This window comes from Microcaecilia unicolor, chromosome 13 (genome assembly GCF_901765095.1).
Source record: "Microcaecilia unicolor chromosome 13, aMicUni1.1, whole genome shotgun sequence".
Taxonomy (NCBI): domain Eukaryota; kingdom Metazoa; phylum Chordata; class Amphibia; order Gymnophiona; family Siphonopidae; genus Microcaecilia; species Microcaecilia unicolor.
Window position 1 is genome coordinate 100,217,017 of NC_044043.1, and position 20,023 is coordinate 100,237,039.

Here is a 20,023-nt window from a genome sequence, read left to right on the forward strand (position 1 = left end):
ATAGGAAAGATCGTGAGCTTGGGAAAAACCCACTACCCAGTCCCACCCTCAAAGCAACCCGCAAGGGGGGAGGGGGTCTTTGTACTGCTGAGAGTGCAACCGTACTGGTGTCGCTTGTATTACCAACAAGACCTAAATGTGGTGATGCGACTTTTTTCAAAACGCGCAACTTATGTTTTGTAGAAAAAAAAGAAGTTCGGACGTACCCTGATGTCACTGACAACCCAAGAGAAAGAACCTATGTTTTATGTAGACAGTTTTGCTTTATTTTCTCCCTAGAACAGCCTTTATTGATCTGAGGATATTAATCAGTGTTAACATCCAGCTTGGAAGCCCTTTTACTAAAAGGTTGCCGTGTGGCAACCTAGAGCTACCACCAGCCCAACGCAGCCCCTGGCAGCAGTTCCCCCCCCCCCCCCCCCCCCCTCCAGCACTTCAGGCGCCGATGAAGTTCTTGAAAAATTTGGAATGAATAGTCGGGGGGGGGGGGGGGAGGGTTCTTGCGCGTTGAGCCTTTTTCTTTAATTAGCTTCTGCTGAGCTTTGGACTTGCCCCCCTCATTGTTCTGGTCTAAGGAAGACTGGTGAAAAGTTTCTCGTTCTTCCTTATATCTATCTATTTCTGGCAGAAACCCAAATAGTAGCAACATTTATGAAAAATAAGACCAAGAATAATAATGTGCCTCTGTATTGTTCCATGGTGGGACCTCACCTTGAGTACTGCGTTCAATTCTGGTCGCCGTATCTCAAAAAAGATATAGCGGAATTAGAAAAGGTTCAAAGAAGAGCGACCAAAACAATAGAGGGGATTGAACTGCTCTCATGTGAGGAAAGACTAAAGAGATTAGAGCTTTTCAGCTTGGAAAAGAGAAGGATGAGGGGAGACGTGATTGAGGTCTACAAAATCCTGAGTGGTGTAGAACGAGTAGAAGTAAATCGATTTTTTTACTCGTTCCAAAAGTACAAAGACTAGGGGACACTTGAGGAAGTTACATGAAAATACTTTTAAAACAAATAGGAGGAAATATTTTTTCACTCAACAAATAGTTAAGCTCTGGAACTCTTTGCTGGAGGAGGTGGTAACAGCAGTTAGCACAGCTGGGTTTAAAAAACGTTTTGGACAAATTCCTGGAGGAAAAGTCCATAGTCTTATTGAGGTGGACCTGGGAAAAGCCACTGCTTGCCCCGGGGTTGGTAGCACGGAATGTTGCTACTATCTGGGTTTCTGCCAGGTACTTGTGACCTGGATTGGCCACTGTTGGAAGCAGGATACTGGGCTGGATGGGCCACTGGTCTGATCCAGTATGGCTATTCTTATGTTCTGATTTCAGGGACAAAGTGGCTTCCCCATGTCCGTCTCAATAGCAGACTATGGACTTTTCTTCCATGAACTTGTCCAAACCTTTTTTTTAAACCTAGATAAGCTAACCACTGATACTACATCCACCGGCAACGAGTTCCAGAGCTTAACTATTCTTTGAGTTTGTAAACCTCTTCCTCATCCTCCAAGTTTCCAGCCTGTATTTCACTATGTTGCCACCAGCCTTCATCTGACATCCTGCGCAGTTTTTCCCTGTATTATATCCTCCTCTGTCTGTTCTCAGCTGAGGCCCTTAACTCTACGAAGCAGTACCGCTGCACGTTGCCTGGGATTCCTTTCCCCAGGGTCTGTGAGCACTGCTTCCATAGCAGCCACCCCCCCCCCCCCCCCCGAGGGAAAGACCTGAGCCAGGAATCAAAACCAGATCCTCTTATGACAGCAAGGACACGTGTCCAAGTTCTTATGCTTTTCTGTGGCCAGTGGGAGATAAGAGGCTAAAACTGTCAGCAGGTGGCCAAAACTATGGTCCTTCCAACCTATGCACTGCACTTCAGCGACATCTACAGGCCAGTGAAAGCAGTGCATGTATTTCTGTGGTGAGCTGCATCCTGTTCTTTGGGATATGGTGGGGGAGGGAAAAAGTGATGTAATTTGTACCCAAGCTCCCCCCCCCCTGGTGTGGAGGTGTTTAATAACTCTCTTTGAAGTCCAGCAGTTAATAACCAATAAAATTGTGAAAGCCATTCAGAGAATGAACTCACTCTCAGGGAGGGTCTCGAACTCATGCTCTATGCTGGAAGCGCCCTGGCCCTCCTGCGTCAGGGCCTGAACACGCACCACGTAAACTGTCCCAGGCACCAGCTTAGGGATAGTCACCGAATTCCCATCGCAGCGGTGGACAGAGTAGCTGTTCTCATCATTCTTTAAATAAAGAAAAATATATATTATTAAAGATTAACAGGTAAAAAAAAACCCTACCATAAACTACAGAGAAATGCACACAAACCATACGGGGAAGCAGATGGATTCAGGCTCATGTGCCAAGCCAGCAAGCAGTCGGCCACAATAACCAGTTACCTGCCAGAGTATGTCAGGAATGTTAACTGCTCACTTTGTCTCCAGGTAACACTGCAGCTAATTCCTGATTCTCATAAAATCTTTGCACAGAGCAAAGCTCTGGGGAACAAAATGTGACAGAGGCAGGTACCCTGTGCTTTTCTCATTCCCTGCATATTTGGCAGGAATAAGGCTGAACAATGTTGCACTCGCAATCCTCACTCCCCCTAGGACCCTGGATTGGCATGCCATGAGTAAAGTCTTGTCAATCATAAAGGATTATGTACACATACGGGGGGGGGGGAGAGAAACAGGCAATGTGGAACTCTTGTCAGTAAAAGGTCATATGTGCACACGTAGGGGAACACACAGTGTGGAATTCCATCACGGAGGAATCACCAATTACCAGGTGGATATATGGAGGGCAGATTTCTAACAGTTAAAGGACAGAAACACACAGTGTGAAGCTTCACTAACAAGGAGCTGCTGGTTACAAGAGCTTGCGTGTGCATGCACAGCGTGAAATGCACAGCGTGGAGCTCTGCTGCAGGGAGCTGCTGGTGAACGCAGGTTGCGTGTGCATGCACAGAGTAAAACGCACAGTGAGAAAATTCATACTACCTTCTTTCTGTAGGTGACTTCATACTTCCAGAAGCGGCTGTGCTGTCGAGGTACGACTATCCAGGACAGGCTCAGGGTGTTGGTGCTGCGGTCGTCCAAGTTCACGGCAGTCACTCTAGGGGGTTCTGTCAGAGAGAGGAGTTAGGTTGTCACACTTCACCTGCTCATTAGCTACCTCCGGAAAACTCTAATTAATTTGTTTTCTCCGAGTAAAGCAGACTTTTTAATAACACCCCCCTGCACCAGCCTCACAGTACAATCTCCTAATTTCCATGGTAAATATCACAAAGTCCTCTCCGCCTCAGGGCCGGTGCCAGGGTCTCTGCCCCCCCCCCCCCCCCCCCCTCTGGTCCAGCATCTCCTTTCTCACTTCTCCCTCCCTCCTTCTCCCATCTGACCCCTTTTTCATCCCAGTGCCTTAAAATGTGAAGAACAAAAGTTTTTTGTTTTTACTTGACAGCTTTATATTTGAAAGGTTCCCATATATATGTAGATATAAATATCATGAAATCAAATTGAATATCACTAAAACTGATAAAAAAAATTAATGTAGCTGGTAGAAACAGCATTAAAAGGCTGTATTTTATACTCATTTTTCTACACTGTTCTATACAATACAGTAATACATGGCCAAAATTCGTGAGGATATCCTGTTTACTGATGGGTTCATCTTAACTGTTGTAGTCTACCTTGGGAAGTCTGGTGTTATAAAGATTGGAAGTAAAATTAAAAACTCTCCTTTCATTGGGGCACATGGAATCACATCTTCACCTCATCTCTTTTGTACAAATGGATCATTCTGTTTTGAACATGTTTCAGGGACAAATGGTTTTCATAAGTCAAAATAATAAAATGCATATTTTCTTTCATGCATTTAAACATAACTAAATGAGCTATAAGCCCCTAATGCAGTCCATTGATTTTCTTATATTTTGTTCTGGTGATGAGTGTCTTATACTGTGCCAAACCCTCCCCCTCCCCCCCCCCCCCCCCACTGCCGCAGTTGTCACCGCTGTGACCATTCCCTTCCCACATACTACAGTCCTACCTTGAAGGCCCCGCCTGCCCACCCTGGTGATGTAATGGCCTCTGCGGCTGCAGGGGCAGGAAAAAATCCCACTCTTTCCTGCCCGCTGCCGCTACTCTGTCTCTGCTTTGCCACCACCATAAAATGGTTGCCGAAACTTCCGGCGGCAGTGGCCAGTGGAGAGCAGTGCAGTGGGTAAGCGTGGCAGTTTGAGGTGCCCCTCTGCCATGCATACCCTGCTTACCGTGTTCCGCTGGCCCTGCTCCGTCTCCTGTACTAACCCCCTGAAAGAGTTCAGTCTACACAGACCCCACAAGAATTCTGTAGAGTTTCTCACCAGTCTGATTAACGCTGATGCTGACAGTGCTGAGGCTGCGAGCAGAGCTGAAGGAGGACACGCCGTTCCTGGCTTCCACGGTAAACGAATAGTTAACATATGGCTCCAGGTCACTGATCTTCAGTGAAGTTTCCTTCAGGTCTTGAGGCCCATTTGAGTATCGAACACCGGGATCACAGGGCTGGCATTCCCCCACCTCTGGCCGGCACTGTTCGCACACCACACTGTACACAACATCCTTCCGGCCTCCCGTGTTGTGAGGTGGAGACCAGCGCAGGTGCACGCTGGCACCAAGGCCGATAGCAACGAGGTCACGGGGAGCAGTCGGAGGGCCTGAATGAAAGAAAGAACATGGAACCAAAACAGTTGCATAGCCAGACTTCACATTTTTTTTTTGGGGGGGGGGGGCGGGGGGAGTGGAGAGCCTGAGCAGAAAGTAGGGGAAGTACAAAACTTTCCCCTGCTCCCACCTTTCTCTCTGTGTTCCCATCCCCCCCAGCGATTCCTAAATACCTGAACAAATGGGAATCCCCAAGCTCTGCCAGCATAAAAGATCCTTCACCAGTGGCCTAGCAGTTGGCAGCTCTTTCCATAGGCCGCTGCCCCCCTCTCCCCCCCCCCCCCCCCCACACACATACTCAATTAACCCATGAATCTACCCCTTCGGATGCTAAGCCTCTGGACCATTTTTTAGATTTAAAGCTGGACACAGAGTGAAGGGCTTTCCCACTACCACGGGATGACAGAACAACAGATGATACAGGCCTCTCTCAATAAGGAAACCCCTCTCCCCCACCACCAGGATTCTGCAGCTAGTAGGAAATTATGGCAAAAGCCAGACGAATCACCAGATGGTAATCCTTACATCAGTGTCCAAATTCGGACAGAGCTTTGCAGCACCCCCCACCCCCACCCACTAAACAGGTCCCGTTCAAAGATCCCACGGTACTTACGGGTGCAGGGGAATGAGGCTGGATCCTCCGGGGCCCGAAAATAGCCTTCTTCACAGGGGCACAAGGCGGAACCTTTGGACGAGGGCCGGGTGTGCAGGGGACATTCTGAACAGCTGCTTCCAGAAATGTCCGACTTGAAGAAGCCAGCAGGACAGGCTGCGTGAAGAGAGGGGGACCCGGGTTAGGACACAGACAGAAGCAAGGGGACACTTACCTGCAGAATAAGCTAATCTGGGTCCCAGGCCCCTCTCTGTAAACTACTGCACTGGGCTTCATAGCCTGGGGAGGGAAACTTTCCAGAAACCAATGGTACAGGTGAAATTTACCCCCAGTTTCCAGAGGTGATTCCCAGGGCTGGAGTGATGCAGAGGGAAGCAAACAATGAATTTCCAAAACTGTGTGCAATTTTTGGGCCAGAAAAGTTTCCCCACAGAAAAGCAGGTACTTGATCCTTAGTATCCTCAGACATCCCTTTACGAATTCTGGCTAAATCCACTGCCATCTGCCCACCCTGACTGGTCTCTATAACTGCCCAGAGGTTACAAAGTCATGAAATGTGACCCTAAACAGAAGGTACAGCTGGATGCGTCAAGAGCTGAATCCGAAATCCCTTTCCTCCAATAGGAATGTGCGTTACAGAGCGGACTTGAAAGCAAATCACTGCCCCCCCCCCCCATCCCGGGAGGGGGACACAAAGGATTGCTGTCACCTTAAACAGACCGAGAAGAGCGGGGGGGGGGGGGGGGGGGGGGGGGGGAGGGGAGGGTGGTTTCTCTCTAAATATAAAGCCCTTCCAGTTAACCTGACAGCAGGTAGCAGCTGGTGCCCAGCATGGGGTGGGGGGAGGCTGGCGTCTGAATGCAGGAGTTGGGTTTCAGCAGGATCTTCTCACAGCCCCCCCTCCTCCCCTAGGGCAAAAGAAGCACCTGTTGTGACAACTTGGGGTCCTTTTCTGTTCCCACCTGATCCCATCCATCCCAGCGCACTTCTCCAGCTGAGCGAGCGCGGCGGGAGGTCAATCCCAGAGTCTCTATTTTCAGCCCTCCAGCCTTTGGGAGGAGGGGCGGGAACGGAGGGGGGGGGGGGTCTTATTACTGCCTTTTTCTGAGCAGAGTTCTGTGGTTAGTACTGGACTATTATCACCCACATGGACTTTACAGGAGTAAATCTTTTATTAGCAGGAGAAATCCACCCCCCCCCCCCATCCCGAGCTCAGAAATGTTTCACTACTGTGCACAAACAGGGAAAGGGGCTCAGGGTGGCAGAGGATACAGCCAGGTCTCAGAAAACTCATTCCCAGCGGGCTCTTTGCACAGTAACCTAGTGCAGGACGTATCAGCTCATCCTCCTGAGGAACTTAAGAACAAGGGGGCAGAGATGTGGATCAGATTTCCAGTGCAGGTGAGAGTTTAAGCAGGCACAGGATAGACACAAATACAGGCACATCCGGTGATCTTTCTGAACGTCCTACTTCAAACTAACTATAAATATTATGGCCCAGGAGATGGGCACAAACAGGCAGATTGCGGGGGCCAAGTGGTTCTTATCCTGGCAATTTCTTCAGTGCAACTCTGTTACCACCAAATGGGCAGCCCCAGGAAAACAGTGAGGGCTTAATGCAGGGCTTCTGGACCCAGTCCTGGGGGCACAACCGGCCAGTCTGGTTTTCAGGATATTTACAATGGCAATGCAGGAGCAGTGGCGTTCCTAGGGGGGCTGACACCCGGGGCGGATCGCCGATGTGCAGCGCCCCCCCCCCCCTGGCGAAAAGACACCTCCCGCGAAGGAACCCCCCCCCCCCCCCCCCCCCCGTGTGCACGCCTGTCCTCCGTTGTTCAATGCTTCTTCTCTGCCTCGGAACAGGAAGTAACCTGGTCCGAGGCAGAGAAGAAGCATGGAACGGAGGACAGGCACGCGCAGCACCCTCCCAGTGGCGTGCACCCGGGGCGGACGGCACCTACCGTCCCCCCCACCTAGGAACGCCACTGTGCAGGAGATAGATATACCTACCAAGGAGGCAATGCATACAAATAATTGCGGATATCCTGAAAACCTGACTGGCTGGGATGTCCCCAGGACCGGGTTGCAAACCATTGGCTTAAGATATAGAGAGAAAGGCGAAATCAGTATAGGTCATCGTCCGTCCTCCTGCGCCTGGTTTTCACATACAGGAAAAAAAAAATATTCCCCTTAGATAACGCTGGGACGGAGCTGCTGAACAAAAGAGGCCTCTCCATTCCTCCCCGGTGATTCACCAGCAAAAGGAAATTTTCCAAGAGAAAGCCTAGAAACTGCCTGGCATCCAGGAGGGGGGGGGGGGGGGGGGGGGAGGATGGCACAAGATACCAACGTAGAGGAGAAAAACAAAAGGTTTCCACAATTACACATTTTCCACCAGCTGGTAATTTAGCCCCCGACGCAGCCGTTTCAAGGCGAAACATGGCCATGTCGGGCACACGTGTGTAAATCTCTGGGAGCCTTTGGAAAACTGTTTATCTTCTTATTACGCCTGTCTTTTCTTTTTATCCTCTGTGTTGGATTTGGTGGAACGTTTGCCTTGTTTTTTCACAGACGAAGATACCATATGTTGGATGGAAACATCTAGTGGACTGGAAGATTAGAACCTGATCCCTGGCACCTGGTGTCTATAGCTGGACTCCACAGAGGACGTCATGCCACCAGGCTGTCATCGCAGAGATTGTCAGATGAGAGGGGAAAGAGGTTGTGGCAAGGCAGGGACTGGGGTAAGGAAGTGGGAAAGAGTGAGCAAAGTGGAAGAAAAATATGCAAACCAAAAAACCTGAAAAAAAAAAAAAAAAAAGAAAATATAGGAAAACACAGTAAAATGCTCAATGCACAGCGGCATTCAAGAAAGCCAAGCGAATGTTAAAAGGAATAGAGAACAAAACTGGAGAAGGTTATAATGTCTTTGTATTGTTCCATGGTGCGACCACACCTCGAATACTGTGTGCAATTCTGGTCGCATCTCAAAAAGATATAGCGGAATTAGAAAAAGTACAGAGAAGGGCGATGAAAATGATAAAGGGGATGGGATGACTTCCCTATGAAGAAAGGCTAGACAGATTAGGGCTCTTCAGCTTGGAGAAAAGATGAAAGACAGGATATGAGAGGTTTATAAAATACCGAGTGGAGTAGAATGGGTGGAGGTGAATCGCTTGTTTACTCTTTCCAAAAATACAAGGGCTAAGATGCACTCAAAGCTACTAAGTAGTAAATTTAAAACAAAATCGGAGAAAATTATTTTACCACTCAACATGTGGCAAAAGCAGTTAGCTTAGCAGGGTTTAAAAAAAAGGGTTGGATAAGTTTCTAAAAGAAAAGTCCATAGGAGGAAGGGGGAAAGGGGAAGGAATTTGATATACTGCCTTTCTGTGGTTTACATATTAGATACAAATACTTATGTAAGCCATTATGAAGATGGACAGGAAAATCCACTGCTTATTCCTGGGATAAGCAGCATAAAATCTGTTTCCACTCTTTTGGGATCTTGCCAGATATTTGTGACCTGGATTGGCCACTGTTGGAAACAGGAAACTGGATTTGATGGACCTTTGATCTGCCCCAGTACAGCAATGCTTATGTTCTCATAATTTCCCGGCTCCTAAATATTTTTCCAACTGCATGAATATGTTGGTACAATGTTTCCAGCACATCCTGACACTGAGAAATTCCCTTTACTCTGGTTATAAGTGCATAAGTGTTCCCATACTGGGACGGACCGAAGGTCCATCAAGCCCAGTATCCTGTTTCCAACAGTGGCCAATCCAGCTCACAAGTACCTGGCAAGATCCCAAAACAGTACATTTGCTATTTATCCCAGAAATAAGCAGTGGATTTTCCCCAAGTCCATTTCAATAATGACTTATGGACTTTTCTTTTAGGAAGATACGCAAACCCTTTTAAACTCCGCTAACTAACTGCTTTTACCACATTCTCTGGCAACAAATTCCAGAGTATAATTACACATTGAGTGAAGAAATATTTTCTCCGATTTTTTTTAATGTACTAGTTTGTAGCTTCATCACGTGCCCCCTATTCCTAGTATATTTTGGAAAGAATAAACATCGATTCACGTCTACCTGCTCCACTCCATTCATTATTTTATAGACTTCTATCATATCTCCCCTCAGCTGCCTTTTTCTCCAAGCTGAAGAGCCCTAGCCACTTTAGCCTTTCCTCATAGGAAAGTCGTCCCATTATCATTTTCGTCACCCTTCTCTGCACCTTTTCTAATTCCACTATATCTTCTTTGAAATGCGGTGACCAGAATTGAACACAGTATTCGAGGTGTGGTCGCACCATGGAGCGATACAAAGGCATTATAACATCCTCGTTTTTAAATTTTCCATTCCTTTCCTAATCATACCAAACATTCTATTTTTCCCTTTTCTCCAGCGCAGCACAGTGTGTAGATATGAGACTTTTGAAATGTAATATGTGTTAACAAGGATCTCTGATCCCAGTGAATACGCCGTTTCATTGTTTCTCAGGTCCGATTTAGTGGATTTGAAAGGTTACTTTTTTTCTCTTCTTTGAAATATTCCAATTTACAAGTTTATTCTTGGACAGTGAACTTTCTGGAAATGTGTCAAAATCCCAACAGGTGCTTCTGTAAAAGCTGCAGCCTCTGAATCACCTTGTTCAAGGGAGCCCACACCTCTCAACTCTTTTCACACCTGTCCTCCAGTCCTTTCCCCTTCCTGTTCAACCCACATGTAGGTACCCATACCCAGCGCAGCTATGCAAATCTAAGGACAACCATCACTAGCCTGCTTATCCCGTCTCCTCTGGGAGGGCTGATGGTGTCCTTCTCCTTGTTTTCGCACACCCCGAGACTGGGGATGCCGGGCCTGATGGACCAAGAGGTCTGGGATTTGCACAAGTGCAGGCCAGCAACAGAAGTCCAGTTAGTACACCGCTGAATAGGGACATCTGCTTATCACTAAAGGCCATGAACAGTGTCAGCCTATCAGATTCCTGCGTGCAACCATCTGATGACTGTAATAGGGTCCCAGGTGCCCCCTGGTGACATCAGGGTTTAAGAACATAAGAAAAGCCATGTTAGGTCAGACCAATGGTCCATTTCGCCCAGTATCCTACTTCCAGCAGTGGCCAATCCAGGTCATAAGTACCTGGCAGAATCCCAAAGAATAGCACCATTCCATGCTACCAATCCCGGGGCAAGCAGTGGCTTCCCTATGTCTGTCTCCATAGCAAACTAAGGACTTTTCCTCCAGGAACTTGTACAAACCCCTTTTTTTAAACCCAGATATGTTAACCGCCATTACCAATCCCAGGGCAAACAGTGGCTCCCCCCATGTCCATCTTAATAGCAGACTATAGCGTTTTCCTCCAGTAAAATCAGTCCACCCTTGCAGCACAGTTTGTAAGGAGAATCATTTGGGTTACATTTGGGGAGGGAGAATCAGAGTCCTTGGTTTTTCTTCTCTGGAAGTCAAATGTATTTCTTTGTAATCCTAAGGGACTCCATCCTTCCTATCCCCTCCCCCCACCCCAACTCTCAGTGAGCTTTCCTTAATCCAAGTGCCAGATTCCCAGAGACCCAGCTTTAAGGTGAATCTCTCTGAACACAGCTTAGAAGGAAAGACAGTAAAAGATAAAAAATGTGAAACCAGTACACAACATGCAAGAGACCCAACACAGTCTGGAGGGATGTGGAAATTTGGAAAATCCTTCTGGGTAGGCTTCCTCCTACCGTCTCCAGTCCCAGCTCCTGCAGGATGAGGGGATGGGAACTTGTGCTTCTCAGATATACAGAATGAGCCCAGCAGCAGCAACAATCCTAATGAAATCCTCAGGGAGTGCCCCAGCTCTTTGGGAGACAATCTGAAGGGGATTAAGAGGTCTTCTCTGCTCTGACCCCCCCTCCCCCGCCCTTGCACACACAATGTCTTCATTGAGTGCAGACAGTTAACGTGCTCAGAGTGGCACGCTGGGGATCCCGCGCCAGCCACCGCTTACTCTTTATCCTCTTTCAGTGAGGGGGGAGAGAGGTGCCTGAACCCCCTTTGCAGGGCCCGTTTTTCCCAGGACAGATTGGCAAAGAGGAGGGGTCGGCCAACTCTCTTGACCTTTCTTGCAAGAGAAAAAATCCACACAGCAAAAGAAAGCAATGTAAAAGCTGAAAGGAGATGCTTGCATGAAAGGAGGGGTTACAAAAGATGCTGGGGAGGGGGAGGGGGCGCGGGTGGCCCAGTGAGTGGCAGGGATTGTATGCCGGAGGCATCTGTCAGCATGAGAGGCGGGTGGGGCTTTCCCTGCACTCAGCAGCTATGACCACTGGCCCAGCTGGTATAATAGTCACTTTTAGGGATACCAGCGTTGGCTCTCCGTGTCCCCCTGGAAACCACCAGTCTGTGCAACGGCAGCCGATCGAGTCAGCAGAACCATTCTGTTCCAGTACCCCACGCAGGGCGACAGTGGTGCAAAAAAAATGAATAGGAGATATTTGATGTCACTGCAGGACTCCGGATTTGTGGACCACACATTAGAACATGTGGGTGTTTTGGGACCCCACTGGGAAGCACCAACTTAGACAGCATTGAACAGTGGTGATAAATATTTAGGACCAATATCTGCCTGCCTAATACCCAGGGCAATAAAAGATAAAGCGACCTGCCAAAGGTCACAAGGAGTGGGATTAAAAAAACAATGTAATAATGACAGACTCCTTGTGTGTGTGTGTGTGGGGGGGGGGGTGTTATAGGATGCTAGGACGCCCCTGGTTTGCAAAATGACACCCTAGTCAGCAAAATTTTGAGCCAAAGCCTGACTGGCAGCTGTGCCCATGAAATGCAGACAAGCCACATGGGGCCACAGTCAGCCTATGCATAGGAGCAAGCTCGGGGGGGGGGGGGGGTGCAGTGGATGCTCAACACCCCAATACTGAACAAGCTCCTCTTTTTGAGAGGGGCAGCTTGTATTGTATTTCACGCCCCAATCATTTTTGAAATGTTACCTACGATACAGCCCTAACGCTGACAGTGTCAGGGATACCCCCAGCTGTCTCATCTCATTCCACCATCACTGTACGTTCTCCCTGGTTTCCCGCCCCCCCCCCCCCAAGGAGGGCTCAAGACCACTGGCAGAGGAGTCACTCACTGCCACGAAACCCTATCTCAGACTTAACCATCCAACACTCTCCACATCACCAGCCAAGAGGAAGAACTGAAATCAATCCCACAGAAAGCCAAGTCCCTCCACCATCACAGCCCCACCAGTCCCTTAGCAATGTAGGATCTGAGGAGACATCGGACTCTCAGCAAAGAGCAAGGACATGAGCTAAGAGAGCGTAGCATGCAGTAATAACAGCCGTGACAGGTTGTAGACTGCACAAGGTCCCCAACCAAAAGACAGGACAACTGCCAGCTCAAAATATTAACCTGCACCTTTCTTGCTGGGTCCTATCCCCGCGTCTCTCCCTTTTAGATAAAGAATTTGTCCCCTTTGTGCGTAGCAGGCTCTGCTTCCATGGCACGTACATGAGAACCAGCATCACACCCTGAATCTGCTACAGTGTGCATGGAGAAGGGCGGGGACCTAAAGCTTTCAAAACCCACAAACCACCGCTGGCAAAGAAGTGGTCTAGTGGTTACAGCAATGGGCTGAGAACCGGAATGCCAGGTTCAAATCCTGCTTAGGGCCACTGATGCTCCCTGTCACTATTTCCCATTGCTTCAAATGCCCACGTTAGAGTGTAAGCTCTTGAGGGAAGGGACATATTGCCCTGTACAGAACTGCACACATCCAGTAAGGCTTCAAACATGATTAGTATATTAATGACATTTTTAAAAAAATACACAGAGGAGCAATCAGATATTCATCTTCAGCCCTTCAGTCCTCCTAACTTTCCTCCTCTCCCCCCTCACCACAGTTGTGAAATTACATTTTTGCCTTGAAAGCAAGAGGACAGTCAATAAACCTGTTTCCCAGTGTGACATCTGAGCAGCAGAGAATGGCAGATCCACATGCCACCTTCTCTGCTCTGAGAAGTTCATTAGCCCTTTGCTCTGCCTGGCTTGTAAAGTCATCAGCGACCCAATGGTCCATGGGGGGGGGAGTGCACTCAAGGGAACAGCTGGAAACATTTACAAAACTGCCCTAACCACAAGAGATTTCTGGGGCTAAGAAGAAGAGGAAGGCCTGAGCCATGAGCAGAGGACGGTGTCTTCTTGGCCAAGACTGAGAACTTGTACTACATGTGGGGGGAACTACCGACCCTTCTGAGGAAATGAAAACTGTGACCGGTCCAAAGCGAGGAAAGTTGTCAACGATGCCAACTCATGAACTGAAGTCAAGACCCCCTGTGCCCTGCATTCTTGTAAAGCGCAGGACCCTGGACCCTGCGTTTGTGAGTTTTCAGTTTCTACTAAATGCTGACATTATATTTCGTAAAACAGAAATCGTGTTCCAAAGGGCAGGAATTCCTGGCTCACTTTTCCCATTGTGGCAAGCACGAGGGATGAGCCAGAATTCTGTACAAGGAGTGGGGGCGGTCCGACTTCTCCGCCACTGAACAGTTTGCAAGCAGACAGGAAAACTTCCTGCTTGAACATGTGCAAAGCCAACAGACCTCAAAAGAATCCCCAGAAACCTCTCTGGGCTGGGGGTAAGAAGTGGAGAGAAGGAACTCAGGGCAAAGCGGTGAGAGTAATAACGTCAGGGACTGTCAAGCAGGGCTGCAGACAGGAACGCAACGTGGAGCCTTTCCTACAAGGATGTGACAAGTTCGTACTGGAACAGAAGCCAGGGAGTCCCACGGTGGCCGACTCTCCAAAGGAAAGAGTCAGAGGTCTTGTCCGGGTCATCCACGAGGAAATGTGATGGAAATCCGATGCTTCTGAACAGCAGCAGCTGAGCGCAGGCCTGCAGTCACAGGGCCAGGGTGTCCCCACAAAAAAACACAGTTAAAACTGCTGTCAGGGGCTTTCCGATGGACAATGATGTCGGACCCGAAACTGGCAGCACCACTAATGATCTGGCAGAGAGAACATTCCTTCCACTTCCGTCTTTCGCTTGCTTCTTGCGCTGTAGTTTTCAACTTCGGCCCTGGAAAGACAGAGGGAAAACACCCAGAGCCACACATGTACCTCTTTTCAGGCAGAGTTTAAATGTCCGTTTCTCATTCTCCGCCGGGACTTTCCCAGTGGGTGCCAGCACCCATTCTCCCACTGCTTCCGTGCCCAGAGCTTCGACTGATGTGTAGCAGGAAGCAGAGAGGCTAGCTGCACCCCAGACCCCTGAACTGCCAAGAAAAGAAGCCCAGGAGGCAAATCCTTGCTTGTCTCTGATTCCTCATCAACTGTGACCAGTTTTCCCAGTGCTAGGCTAAGCATGGCTGTGATTAAAAATGTAGCTCTCCACAGAGCTACTTCCAGTACTCTAAGTAAAAGCAGCATCATTAAGACTATGAGATGCAGCTGCCAGAGTTTTCTGTCCAAATCCACAGAAGTACATTGCCTCCCATGACTTTTTAATGTTCTCAGGAGTCTCATGAGGAACTCTGTCAAAAGCTTTCTGAAAAAAATCAAGATCAACAGGGCTCACCTTTATCCATATGTTTATTTACGCCTTCAAAGAAATGAAGGAAATTGGTGAGGCAAGACCTCCCTTGGCTGAACCCATGCTGACTCTGTCCCATTAAACCATGTTTGTCTATATGTTCCGTAATTATATTCTTTTTAATAGTTTCCACTATTTTCCCTGGCACTGAAGTCAGGCTTACCTGTCTGTAATTTCCCGGATCACCCCGGAACCCTTTTTAAAAATTGGCATTATATTGGCCACTCTCCAATCTTCAGATACTACGGACAATTTTAAATGATGTTACAGATCACTAACAGATCAGCAATTTCATGTTTGATATCTTTCAGTACCCTGGAATGTATACCATCTGGTCCAGGTGATTTATCACTCTTTTAACTTGTCAATTTGGCTCAGTAGATCTTCCAGGTTTACTGAGATTTCAGTTCCTCCACATTGTCACCCTTGAAAACCATTTCCTGTACAGCTACATCTCGTACATCTTCTTCCATAAAGACCGAAGCAAAGAATTAATTCAATCTATCCGCTAAAGGCCTTGTCCTCCGTGAGTGCCCCTTTTGCGCCTTCATGATATACCAGTCCCACGGATTCCCCTTGCAGGCTTCCTGTTTCCGATATACCTGAAAAGGTGTTACCATGAGTTTTTGTCTCCATGTCAAGTTTTCTTCATATCTCTTTTAGCCTTATCATTGCTTTGCATCTAGCTCAACACTGCTTATGTTGCTTCTTATTTTCTTCATTTGGATCCTTTTTTTTTTTTTTTGGTACCCCGCGCTTTCCCACTCATGGCAGGCTCAATGCGGCTTAGGTACTTATTTGTACCTGGGGCAATGGAGGGTTAAGTGACTTGCCAGAGTCCCAAGGAGCTGCAGTGGGAATCAAACTCAGTTCCCCAGGATCAAAGTCCACTGCACTAACCACTAGGCTACTCCTCCACTCATTCCACCAATAAGAGCCAACCTCATCAGTGATGTCACAATGGCTTGATTGGCCGATACTTGGCTCACTTCTGATATTGTGATGTCATAAGGGAAAGGGAAATGGGAGTTGATACACTGCCTTTCTGAGGTTTTTGCAACTACATTCAAAGTGGTTTACATATATTCAGGTACTTATTTTGTACCAGGGGCAATGGAGGGTTAAGTGACTTGCCCAGAGTCACAAGGAGCTACAATGGCAAACCAAACCCACTTCCCCAGGATCAAAGTCCACTGCACTAACCACTAGGTTACTCCTCCACTTTTTGCATTCTTTGAAGGATTCTATTTTGGCTCTAATAGCCTCTTTCACTTCACCTTTTAAATCAGGCTGGTTGTTTGCCCTTCTCTCCACCTTTGTTAATACGCAGAATACTTCTAGTCTGGGCTTCCATGATGGTATTTTTAAACAACGTCCATGCCCGATGTAAAAAGTCCTAACCTTTGCGGCCTTCTTTTTAACCATTTTCCTCATTTTGTCATATTAAATGCAGCCGCTACAACAGACTTCTTTAATGACTTCACAGAGTTATCCCACTTTTGCTCTCCTTGCCACCCCATCTCTCTATAAACTGCCAGCAGCCATCCCAAATGACCTCATGCACCTCCCTTTCTGGTCTGGGCTAAAACGTTACATAACTAACCACCCCTGTCCTTCCAAACTACTTCCCACCATGCTCCAGTCCCGATCTATTCGCAGGAGACCCACAAGGGCTTAAGTGACATACTCAGAGCAGCATCCCAATAACCCCAGGAAATGGAGAAAAACCCTGTTCCAGGGTATCTGGGATTCTAGTGGGGGGCTTTTACCCACATCACTAATGTGATGGGACACCCCAGGGCATTTTGGGACATATAAAGGAAAAGGGCTTGGAAGCAAAACTCTATTTATACATGCAGACTACATAAAGGCCAGTCCTTAAATAAACATGAAAGTAGCAAACTTTTGCAGCTCTTGGGGACATTACCTTTGAAGATGAATAGACAGAGCTACTGGTGGGAGGCATATTGTTCCTGGCAGTCTCATCCCCAGGCCAGATCCCATATGGACAGTGCTGGAAGGGTCTAGCCCAGGAGGGGTGGGCAGGACAGAGACATTTGATGCCTGAGCTTTAATGGGGCCCCCTCATCCCCACCCTAGCACTAGTGCAAGATTATCAGGGCTCTGTGTGCCACCGGCTGGCATGGTGGCAGCACTACAGCGGGTACAGTGTACAGTCCCAGGGATGCCAAGTGCAGATGAGAGGAAGGGAAATGAATAGAGAGTGGGGGGAGAGGGGTTTGGAATGCAGAAGAGATAAATACCCAGGTTTACATAAAAGACTGCAGCTCCTCTCCTGGCATAGAGAGGAAGGGTGTACTGGGGGGGGGGGGGGGGGGGGCAGTGTTAGGAGATAACCCATCCCAGATGGGGAGGCAGTGGGGGAGAGTCTGTGCTTACAATATCCTTGAGCCGTGTAAGCGTTATCAGTTCATTCAGGCCTGACATCCTGGGAGGAAAAACATGGCCCAGCCCAAGTGCAGGAAGGGACAGGGCAGATTCAGACAGAGTCTTTTAACAGCGTAGCTCCCCCCCCCCCCCCCCGCACTGTTCTTGCCTGGAATCTAGAACAAGTTCCTACCTAGCAAAGACTCCTGTCCAGATTTTCAGAAGGTGTTTGACAAAGTACCTCATGAAGGACTCCAGGAAAGAGGCGGGAGGAAGGATACATTAGAAGCCATCAGCGTCTACGATTCACAGAGATTCAGGGATGCCAACGGTGACCCACCGCAGCAGCCACAGACAGTGTTTTTTTTAACTTAATTTTTCCAGAAGTTTCCTCCCCCTCAACCAGAGCCGGCATCTGCTCACCTAGAAATGCCATAAGCCGTCACTACAATTATCTGGTAATGTGGGGGGAGGGGGGGGGGGACGACACATGTTACTCATTGTACGCCCAACTCAACCTGGCCACCGTGGTACAATATAGCCACAAGCTACAACCCAACTAACAAGAGATCTGAAGTTTTCCCTCCGATTGATGGCTGAGCCCCCACTCCCAGGGCCTGAAGCACCTCCGACCAATCTGGGGAACAGACGGCCTGACCCAGGAACTCAACCACTAAAAACCAGTATATTGGGCTAGCATTCTGCCAGTGCAACAAAGGCCCCAAACAGCCCTGGCTCAGTCCCATGACCCACATTCAGTTCCATTCCAGGGCGGGAGGGTGTGGAGCAAGGCAGGAATCCTGTTTCCCTGGCAGTGGGAAGGGTTGAAAAACACTCCACAGGTTGCAAAGCTGGCAATTCTCTGCCCCAAATTATACCTTCACACAGCCTCCCTCACCTGGGTGGGACCAGGGCAGAGTTTGAGATAGTAGGTCATCAGCTCTCACTATCCTTATTCCCCCTCAAAACCTTGTGTAAGACCCTCTGCGTCCTAGAAGAGAGCTGCAACCCCTGCGACGCTCCGAGCAGATGGAGAACAGACAAGAGTGGGATTGACAGGAGGAACGATAAAATCCTTTACCGACAAGCACTCAATCCCAAATTGTAAAATAAAAGTACACAAGTATAAAATAATGAGTGGAATGGATCGGGTGGATGTGAAGCGACTGTTCACGCTATCCAAAAATACTAGGACTAGAGGGCATGAGTTGAAGCTACAGTGTGGTAAATTTAAAACGAATCGGAGAAAATGTTTCTTCACCCAACGTGTAATTAGACTCGAATTCGTTGCCGGAGAACGTGGTACGGGCGGTTAGCTTGACGGAGTTTAAAAAGGGGTTAGATAGATTCCTAAAGGACAAGTCCATAGACCGCTATTAAATGGACTTGGAAAAATTCCGCATTTTTAGGTATAACTTGTCTGGAATGTTTTTACGTTTGGGGAGCGTGCCAGGTGCCCTTGACCTGGATTGGCCACTGTCGGTGACAGGATGCTGGGCTAGATGGACCTTTGGTCTTTCCCAGTATGGCACTACTTATGTACTTTTCATTAATATTTATATACCGCCCTTATCCAGATTGGTGCATGAACTTGATTGGAGGCAGACCCTGCAAGGGCTGTGTTTCAGCTAACAAGCCTTCATCTACCGTCCCCTATAACACAGTATATGACGACAGATAGAGCCCTTCCGAACAAGGTGGCCAGAGCCATACCCAGCCCTGTGCAGGTTACAGTCAATTTGCCATTCTTCCAACCACACATAGATAAATATGATGGCGTCTTGGGACAATATTGCTAACAGTATTTTACTTGCTATTTAAAATGTCTTCCCTCCCCCTTGAGTTGCACAGCACATGATAATAAAAGTGACAGACAATACTGGAGTTGCCAAATCTTCATCTGTCCTTTGCAGCAGTCTGCACTGGCCTTAGTTCCCTAATAACGCCTCAACAGCCATGTTGTGTTTCCATATTGAAGGTTTCAGGTGGCTTCACTGCTATAGAAATCCCACGTGGAATGCGGGGGGTACACTGGCCCCAGGAGGGGACAACAGGGCACAGGACATGGTTTGTACAGCAAGGTCAGATTAACAACAATTACGTTCTCTGGATTCAAAGAAAAAGGCTGCCCCCTCCCTCTTCATGAGATTACAGCCATGTCCATCTACCCCTGCTGTCTCGAAGGCACCGGATGACCCTCTTCACGGTGAAACAGTTTCCCTCACCCAAACTGAGACACACCTGCACCTCCCATGGATGTATTACCCTTGTCTCTACCCCTAACCTCCTTTTCGGAGGATCCGTGGGGGGGGGGGGGGTGAGGTTTAACTCACTGGTGCCCCCTAGCTATAGAGCCACTGGGGCAGCTCAACATAAAATCAAACATAAACAGCGAGTGACCGACAATCGCAAATACGCAGTAGAGACTTCCCTCTCTGTCCCGCCCCCGCGTCAAAACGTGATGGGGGCGGGACAGAGAGGGAAACTGCACCGCCGAGGTTGTTACCGCTCCCCCCCTCCACCCGGCCCTCTCTTCCCTTCTGAACTTACACATCCATTTGCCGAACGCAGCAACGCACATCAGCTGAGCTGCCCCTTCCTTCTCTGCCTGTGTCCCGCCCTCGCTGACCTTACGTCACAGGAGGGCGGGGCCACAGGCAGAGAAGGAAGGGGCAGCTCAGCTGATGTGCGTTGCTGCGTTCAGCAAATGGATGTGTA

At 48.4% G+C, this 20,023-nt stretch overlaps 1 protein-coding gene across 1 annotated transcript in view; it reads right to left on the reverse strand.

Annotated features, from left to right (window-relative positions):
- The window catches only part of EPHA2 (EPH receptor A2), a 61,686-nt gene that overhangs the window by 21,581 nt on the left and 20,082 nt on the right, over positions 1-20,023 (reverse strand). Inside the window, exons 4-7 of the mRNA XM_030222245.1 lie at positions 5,315-5,470; positions 4,362-4,694; positions 2,998-3,122; positions 2,082-2,241 (exon numbers count right to left, since the gene is read on the reverse strand). Of these exons, the coding sequence (XP_030078105.1) occupies positions 2,082-2,241; positions 2,998-3,122; positions 4,362-4,694; positions 5,315-5,470 (774 nt within the window). The remainder of the gene's footprint in view (positions 1-2,081; positions 2,242-2,997; positions 3,123-4,361; positions 4,695-5,314; positions 5,471-20,023) is intronic.